This window comes from Eulemur rufifrons, chromosome 1, assembly GCF_041146395.1.
Source record: "Eulemur rufifrons isolate Redbay chromosome 1, OSU_ERuf_1, whole genome shotgun sequence".
Classification (NCBI taxonomy): domain Eukaryota; kingdom Metazoa; phylum Chordata; class Mammalia; order Primates; family Lemuridae; genus Eulemur; species Eulemur rufifrons.
The window spans coordinates 10,704,261-10,713,583 of record NC_090983.1 but is presented as its reverse complement, the minus strand read 5'-3'; the positions used below and the strand labels follow the sequence as shown (position 1 = coordinate 10,713,583).

Sequence of the window (9,323 nt, the reverse complement as noted above, 5' to 3'; positions counted from 1 at the left end):
AATGGGACACAAGTGGAAATGGCTTGATCTCATGTAACAGGGTGAGACTAAACAAACGTGCTAATTTAAAGAAGGAAAACTCACCATGAATCTGTGTCACAAAAAAGGAAGAGTAGAGATCCCATGTAAGAGAGAGAAAATGCTTTTTTTCCCCTTTGAGAATCTATTACCAGACAGCGTTAGGTACTTTGAGGTACAAATCTCTGTCTCATTTAATTTAACAGGATCAAATGATGCAGGAAGATGAAGGATGATCTCGATTATTGGAGAAGACATTGGATTTGATAATTGGATCATAATCTTCATTTTAAAGTTATTTCAAAATGGTTTTTCTTTGGGGGAGGACAGGAATAAAAACCAAATTGCAAGTAATTAAGAAGTGAAAGGTTTAGTGGAAGCAGCAGGAACCTCATTTCTAAAGGTTTTGATCATAGATGGCTCACCCAGCTTGATCTCAATCTTCTAAAATGTTGACTTGGAATGACTATTTCTAAAATCAATCAATTCTTAAAGGATGATTTGCCACTGTAGGATATGCTATCTCAAAATATGCCACTTTGGCATAAACATTATTTTGAGTCAAAGGCACTTTAAAAAAAAAAAAAGGAACTGTAGATGCAAGAAGAACATTCTTATTTTCCTTTTTCTTCTTAAAGGGAGGAGGTGAAAATGCCCATGTGAAAAGGGCCCTCTCTGTACTAGGAGGAAGATATTCTTATCACCAGAGACAGGGAGTCAAAGCCAAGAGATATCTGTACAAATCAACTTTGTTAAACTAACCCTTATCTTCCTAGTCACTTGTCACGATTAATGGCCCTAACCCAAAGCCCTTTGTTTTCTCATAGTTTCACAATTTACTACTGTTTGTCCAACCTATAATATAAGCTTTGGATTCTGACTGCTTCTTTGGGTCTTCATTTTTCTAATGAAGTCTCTAGAGTACATGGAAAAGTTACTAATTAAAATTTGTATGCTTTCCTCCTGTTAATCCATTTTATATCCTTTTAATTCTTAGGCCCAGCCTAGACCCCAAGAGGAGACATTTTCCTTTCCCTACACCACTGTTAAGGAGCTCAAGAACGCAATTCAGAGGGCTTCCCAAATTACTTTGAAGATGGCAACATCAATGGAATATCTTTAGATACTAGAGGAGTACACAACTCATATGTATATCTTTGTTGGCTTATTTGTGAAAATCGAGGCATATAAAGTATTCTGTTATTCGGCCTACGTCCAGTCCCTGGATTCCTGCTCTAGCCTGAGAGCTTCCACAGGGGAGAGTCAATAGTTAGATGGTCAGACCCAGAGAGAGCTCTCTGGACGCTAAACAAGTACTGTGAAAACTAACTTCCCCTATTCCCAGATTCTGACCTTGTAAAACACTGCCTGATAATTAGAGGGCTTAAAGAATAATCAAAATTGGAGTGCATAAGAATCACTAGAGGAGCTGGTTAACTATGAGGATTCTTAGGCCTTACACCATACAAATTTTGATGTAGATGGTCCAGAAAAACAGTTATTCTAACTGGCTACCGAGGGTTAAACTTGTAAACACGAGGTTCTTCTAGACCATGAACTCTACAAAGGAAAAGCATGAATCCAGCTTACATACCGCACAGATAATCCGCGCGCTTTGCCCACAACAAAGATGGCTCCATATGGCCGTCCCCTGGCCCCTACTCCTGTGCGTGAGCCGCACGTCCGCCCTTTCCCGCGTCACATGACCACGAATCGGCTTCCGTTACGGCTACTGGAAGAGGCCAGCCCCGGGCGTTCTCGCTTCTCTCCCGTCCAGCTGCGGGCCGCTCCGCCGGTTTTGCCTGGGCGCCTCGGTGCGCTCGGCCAACGGCCTCAGAGAGCGCTCACCCGAGCGCCCCGGGAGCCGGCGGGCGGCGGCCCTCGCCGGCGACCCTCCAGTGGGCCTAGGGGTGAGTTCTGACGTCTTCCCGACCCGGGACGCGCGGCCCTAGCTGGCCTCCAGGCCTAGCGCCGCCGCCCTGACCCTCCGGCGGGCGGAGGGACCCGCAGTGGCCCTGGCCCGCCCGTGGTGACGCCCTGGCCGGAATCCCGTCCCCCGGACCTCTCGACTTCAACCCTAGCCTTTCCTCCTCCTCAGGACCTTGCCGCCCTCTCAGTCCCGGAGGAGAGCGAGAGAGAGAAGCTCTCTATCCTGCAAATGTTTTGGGGCTAACTTCTTCACTTTTTGCAGTTCGGCATCTTATTTTGTGGTTTAATTCGGACTTTCCCGACTAGAAAATAGTTAAGGGTTTGGGAAACGGCAGGAAAGTCCTGAGAGCTTGAATGCCGGGCTTTGCTGGTTGTCTTCACGCATCCTTCCCGGCCCTGACACCTTACAGTATGACTCGTAAGCCTGCCGTTTTAAAAGTAGGTTTTTGTTTAGTTTTATGGAAAATAAGCGTTCGAAAAGAAAGGCCATGTTGGAAGCAGGTTGTGGCATCGCGGGTGACTGTGGGCCACCAGGGAGACCCCTGTCGGTTTGTAAGCATCCTTGCTCCCAAGTGTGGATGCAGGCAGTTGCTCGTCGGGTTTCCTTCTAGGAACAGGGAAGCTGGAGGAAAGGGCCTCTGATCTTGGTCTGCAGGATGAGTCCTCTGGTTAAAGAAAAGCCTGGGCTGCGTTCCACAAAGTTAGAACAGGGACATTCTCGAGGGCAGAGCACCCTTTCTAAAGTGGTGGCGTCTTTTAATTGCCGAAGATAAAAGAAAAGCTTTCGGGGGCCCTTGTGCCCAAATATAGAACCATTTGTATCCAGGCCTCTCACCCACGAAGACACTTTGAATGATCTTGAATGTTTTCTCTCCCTGGGTGAAAAACATTTGTTTCTGCCTCAATTCCGTTGGCTAATGAGATCTCAAAAGAAAACCCTTAGGAAAATTAGGACGATTTAGTTGTACTTAGTAGTGTTTTCCCATGCAATTAAATTGTTTGGGGACTTACTGTCTTTTTGTTTTCCGAGGCTTGTGAATTGGTTTTGCTGTTCTTTCCGAAAGGAAATTGTTGTTCTCTCCCTTCCTGTCTGATAGAGCTGCCTCCTTTTAAGAGTACCACGTTTAGCTGTTGCTGTCCTCTCTTCTGTGTTGAAACTTTTTTGTTTGTTCATAACTTTATTTTAAAGTTCGTTAATACATATTTTTCAAAGTTTGCAGTGACTTAAGTATAGTTGTTTGGAAAGAGAACTGAAACAAGGTGACCTATATAAAAACCTTGACCTAGGTCCACGTAATAAGTGATAAAGAATTGGAGATTTTTTTGTTGTTGTTATTGGTGAATTATATAAAATCTTTGTAACCACAATCAATATGAACTTAGTTGTTTCTGTGACTTCTTAGGCTTTCTGGGTCCTAAGTGTTCTTATATAGAAAATGAGAAAGTTGAGCTTGAATTATTGTGTCCTCAAATTGGTACACTATCCACCAGTGAGATGTGACTTGACTCTAGCTGGTATGTGGGTGACAGTTTTTTGTAATAGCTATGTTTTTATGTGTATCTATATGTGTACATTAAGTCTATGGCTTAAAGTAGTGATATAAAATTTCCTTTTAAAATACATTTATTTAAGTTTTCTTTTTAAAGTTGAATTAAAGAAAAATTAAGCGTAGCTAAGAGTAAATGTACTCCGTGCATATAGCAAAAAAGGATGAGGTTAATGAATTACTTATGTTTGGGAGCCACTGGGCTTAGAAAGTAGAGATCTGTTCCTTCATGCTTTTTCTTGGAAAGAAAAAAAAGAAAGAAAGCAGAGATCCGAAATGATCTTTGATTCTAAGGGAAATTTTATCTCGTTAGTTATGTAATAGAGAATCATGTACTGGGTGCCTACTAGATTCAGAGTGACAGAACTTCTGGAATTAATATCTTAACCTCAAATGAAAAGTTTATTTTACTTATTGCCAAAAGATACTACCAAAAATTTTGTAGTCTAATGAGGGAGATTTTGATCTGTTTTACTTAAGCAGAAAACCCAATAATTGGGGACAGTACAGTGTTAAATCTTAATAGAAAATTTCCATTTACTTTTAAATTTAAGTAATTCACCTACAGGTGAATTTAGCTTTTCCCAGAAGTTGGCTTTTCAGTGTCTACTTTTATGTTCTGAGTCAATGATTGTTGACAAATTCAGATTCTCATGAGAAAATAAGTTGCTATAGAATGAAATGTTGAGACCTATGAGATACACTAATGGAAAATTAAGAAGACTGAAATGCAATGAATGGAATGCAGAGAATGGCACATTTCAAGGAGATAAGGTGGTTCTAACAACTTCCTTCTCTTGTTTATTGTTATAAAACTTCAATTTATAATGTCCCAAAGCTACAATGTTTTTGACATAGCTCTTTTCAGTGTTTTTTTTTTTTTCCTAAATATAAGTTTTTACTATGCTTTAGATACACACAAGTGTTAGAAGAGCATCTCATCTAGAATGGTGTACAGAATTTGATTATAGATGTTGCCTGTGGGGACCTGGGTGGTTGAGGGTTGGATTGGGTGGGACACTTCCATTTTTTCTGTATATTTTTAATGTACTTTGTACCATGTGCATGTATTACGTGTTCAAAATTAAAAACATTTTAAGTGAATGAAAATTTAACCAATGCATTTGTTCCTCAGTATATACATGTGTGTACATATGTATACATGCCCATAAGTATTAGATTCATTTAAACTGATATATTTTTCATACATTACATCTTTCTAAATACAATTCAGAAACAATGACAAAGTTAGTCTTTTACTTTATATTGTCTTATCTAATGAATAGTCATAGGGCCTTATCTGTGGTACTAAGATTGTTGGTAAACTTATTAATTTTTTCTTTCTTTATTCTTTTATTGGTTTCTTAAGGTGATGTGTTCGTCTTTGTTACTGTTACCATTTTGAGAATTCCCAACAATGAAACCCTAGTATGAGTATCATCTAGTTTCTCAATTAGCCCATTTTTCTCCCCCAGGGACAAAAGTGGCTGTAAATCCAGCACATGCACATTGAAGCAAGTTAAAGGATTTAATATGAAGCACAGAAGCGATAGTGCCAAATAGCAAGCAGTAGTTGGTACACATTTGTGAGTAAAAATTTTCTCTTTTGGCTCTATTAGTCTTTAAATCATCTGCATGCCAAATCCTTAAAGATTTATGTCCCCAAAGACATTTTGGTAAAGAATAAAAGAAGCTAGTTAGCAGTGATTATTAAACCAGTTGTCAGGACTTAGCAGGATAACCAACTACTAAGAACTCTGCTAAGCATCCAGAGGCGAGGAACCTGTGGCCTCCTGATTTCAAGAGTGTTCTTTTTTAAGCACCAAAGGAAGCAAGAAAAGCTGCTTCTTTTTCTGTTGCACCCCTTTTAACAAAAGGGTTTCTTCTGTAAAGTTTGGATTCAGTCAAAAGGCCGCACTTAAGGACCTAGAAGGCCACATGTGGTAAGGCTGCAGGTTCAGACTACATCTCTTGACATGTAGTTTAGGAAATATCCCCACTATCATAAAGACATTTCTACTGTCTTTAATTTTTTATTGCCCTTAATTTATATATAATATCTTTTGCTGAAAATTTGGTGTAATTCAACTTTTTGAAATTTATTTCCTTTTAAAGAAACCATTGCTTACATACCAAATTTTTAGGCTACCTCAAATATATTTACTTTTTACCCTTCGCATCCTCTTCTTTATTTCTTCATTTGTGCTTAGTCCAGAAAAAAAAGGTTTTTTTCCCTTTAGGATATAACGATTAGAGGAGTTTTATGGCAGTGTTGTTTTTTTCTAGTCTAACTTCACGTTTGTATATACATTTGATAGAGCTTTTCTTTATCCTGTTTGCACAATCATAAAACAGACTATGCTTAAAACCGTCTTTGTGATTTTCAAGGTATAGAATAACTGTTCAGGAGAGATTTGAAAATTGATTTCTCAGACCAAGCCCCAAGCCATGTTCAAGTCTAAAAATAATTTTAAGTAGATATTCACTTTTATTCATAGTTTTCTTATGAAATGAATTGTTGAAATACTGATTTTTATTCTTTCTTTTTTGCAGCTGGAAAAGCAGTGTCCGTGTTGTTATGTACACCTCCAAAAAAAGTTCAGATCTGTAGGGGAATTGTTGTGTAAAGTAAACTGAACTACAGGGTAGCAGTATTTTAATAGCTATTTTAGACGTGTATTTACTGTATTAAAATGAGTAAAAGAACAAGCAGTGACACACCACTAGGAAGGTCAGTGAAATTTTATTCAGTTGAGCTGGTATTACAGGTTTGAGAGACAGTGGCATTAAAGCTGATGGCCATAGGCTGACCATGATCTTTTACACTTTTATTGGCATTCTGTATTTTGGGGCAACATTATTTCTACCATGTTTCCCTGGAATCATGGATCCTTCTCCAATTTAGAAGGTTACTCAATGCATTTGTACTGTCTTTCCCTTTAAAGGCATGTGATGCTTTTAAAAAATATATATGTAAATATGATATTAAATACAAATTAATAATGTAAAACTTTCAATCCCTCCAAAAATGAATGCATACATTAGGATTTATTAATACAAATTTTATATTTGGTATTCATTGCATCTCGGTCATTAGATACACATTCAGTAAGAGTTTTAATTTCTGTGATGTGATTTTCAGGAGTTGCATCGTTTTTTAGTAAATTCAGAATTAAACTTATTTACCTTGGGAGTTGGATTTTTATCATTTAAAGGTTTTATTTTTTTCATGCATGACAGCAATTTCTAATTTTATTTTTATAGAGGTCAAGCAGCTTTCCCTCAAATAGGTTAGGAAATTTTAATTTACATTCTATTTCAGGCATTTTTGAGTTATAAGCAGCATGCATATTTTTGTTTCTGCAGAGAGAGTATATGTGTATGTGTATGTACACATAATTTTTAAAATTTGCTTCTAAACAGTATCCTTAAGTACAATTTCAGCTGATAAGTAAGAAGGCATTTTGTTTAGGAAAACATTGTCTTCGATGATTTATTTTTCCTTTGTATGTATTCAGTATTTGCAAATGAGAAGTTTCCTTTTGCTCTTTCTGTAAGATAATGTCTTCTAACTTCACTACACAGAGGAGACTGGCATTTTAATACTGGGTCATCCCTGTCTTTAAATTTTTCTCCCACAGGGTGAGTGGGGCAGCATTTCCTTCTCCCACTGCTTCTGAGATGGCGGAAATTAGTCGAATTCAGTATGAAATGGAATATACCGAAGGTATTAGTCAGCGAATGAGGGTCCCGGAAAAGTTAAAAGTAGCACCACCAAATGCTGACCTGGAGCAAGGATTCCAAGAAGGAGTTCCAAATGCTAGTGTGATAATGCAGGTTCCAGAGAGGATCGTTGTAGCAGGTATTTCACACTTATTTAGAAAGTTTCTTGGTAAATCTTCATTTTATGCATTTTTATGAAAACTTTTAGGTTTTTCAAAATATTATATAGAAAAGGGGTTGGGAAACTCAACGTTATCTTTTTGAAATTTTTATTCATTATAGTAGTCTGAATTTCAAACAGTATTTCTCTTTTTTAAAGACAGGGTCTTGCTCTGTCATGCAGGCTGGAGTGTGGTGGGCTGATTATAGCTCACGGTAGCCTCGAACTCTGGGGCTCAAGGGATCCTCCCATCTTGGTCTCCCAAAGTACTGGGATTACAGGCATGAGCCACTGTGCTCAGCTCAAACAGTATTTTTTAATAATCCAACTAATTATTGAGGTTTTACATACATAAAACATATACATTTTAAGTGTACACTTGATGAGTTTTGACAAATGCGTATGCCCATGTAACCACCACAGTCCAGATATAGAACATTTTTGTTACCCCAGAAAGTTCTCTTGAGCCCCTTCTCAGTCAGTCCCTACCCCACAACTCTGGGCAACCATGATCTCCTTCCTATAACCAGAGACTAAATTTGTCTTTCCTAGAGTTTCATAAAAATGGAATCATAGAGTATACGCTCTTTTGTTTGGATTTTTTTATTAAGTGTAATGTTTTTGAAATTCTTCCATGTTGTTACAGATATCAGTTCATTCCGTTTCATTACTGAGTAATATTTCACTGTTTGGATACACCATAATTTGTTTATCTATCCATTCGTCTGTTGATGGATGTTTGTGGTGTTTCCTGTTTGAGGTTGTTAGGGATAAAGCTACTGTGTATATTCATGTACAAGTCTTTGTGAGGATGTATGTTTTCCTATCTTTAGAAGTGAAATTGCTGGATTATATTGTAAGTTATGTTTAACTTTTTGAAAAGCTGCCAAGCTATTTTCCAAATTGTTGTACTGTGTTCAATTCCAATCAGTGGTGGATGAGAGTTTCAGTTGCCCCCTATCCTTGCCAACTTTTTGTATTGTCAGTCTTTTTAATTCTCACTGTTTGAGTTGGTGTGTGGCATCAAATAATTCTATTTCCCTGATGTTAATAATTTTGAACATTTGCCTGTGTGCTTTTTGGCTTGTTTATAGATCTTGTTTGTGAAGTATCTACTCAAACGTTTTGCCAGTTTGAAAAATTGGGTGTTTTAAAAGTTTTTTTTTTATATATTATGGGTACCAGTTCTTTGTCATATATTATGTGTTGCATAATTTCTTTATCATTTCTACACCAGAATGTTAAAAATTAGTGAAATGTCAATTCTTATGCTGAAAGCATATTTGTAAAGAAACTAATGCTTATTGGGTAGGTTAATATTTCAAAAGTGGGAGAAGGTAAATATATTTTAGCAAAATCACTATCTTTTTAAAATCTCTCTTTCCTTTTTTTCCCCCCTCTTACTCTTAGGAAATAATGAAGACGTTTCATTTTCAAGACCAGCAGATCTTGACCTTATTCAGTCAACTCCCTTTAAACCTCTGGCACTAAAAACACCACCTCGTGTACTTACACTAAGTGAAAGACCACTAGATTTTCTGGATTTAGAAAGACCTCCTACAACCCCTCAAAATGAAGAAGTAAGTAGAGTTTTCACATCAGCAGAATTTGAAATAATATAGACAAAAAGGAAAGTTGAGAGAGGCATTAAGAAACTATAAGTCGTAACATTAGTAGTATATAATTGAGCTTTCCATATGGAATATTCACTTATATCAATTTTGATTTATAAATACCCCAAATAAAGTATTATGCCATTGCTTTTTATTTAGATATTATATTTTAGGAAAATGAAAATTTTGTGGAAAGTATTGTTAACGTCTCGAAGAAAGAGCTTTTATGGCTAAGTGTTAACATTTTAAGCATTACAGAAAAAGTTGGGAAGTTTAGCAATAGAAAATTAATGCATCACTTTGTTGTAAAATCATTTTGGCAGATAGGAAAAA

General features: G+C 37.2%; 1 protein-coding gene across 15 annotated transcripts in view; it reads left to right on the top strand.

The window, feature by feature from the left end:
- The first annotated feature begins 1,753 nt into the window (after positions 1-1,753).
- MFF (mitochondrial fission factor) overlaps positions 1,754-9,323 on the top strand; it is a 31,698-nt gene continuing 24,128 nt past the window's right edge. For 4 of the 15 annotated variants that reach the window (XM_069466631.1, XM_069466620.1, XM_069466573.1 and 1 more), the window contains exons 1-4: positions 1,754-1,928; positions 4,970-5,080; positions 7,136-7,356; positions 8,788-8,957. In XM_069466631.1, the coding sequence (XP_069322732.1) occupies positions 7,176-7,356; positions 8,788-8,957 (351 nt within the window). In that variant the 5' untranslated portion in view covers positions 1,754-1,928; positions 4,970-5,080; positions 7,136-7,175. Of the gene's footprint in view, positions 1,929-4,969; positions 5,081-6,047; positions 6,226-7,135; positions 7,357-8,787; positions 8,958-9,323 lie in introns of those variants that run through there. The other 11 variants (XM_069466557.1, XM_069466565.1, XM_069466601.1 and 8 more) reach the window with 9 other exon arrangements.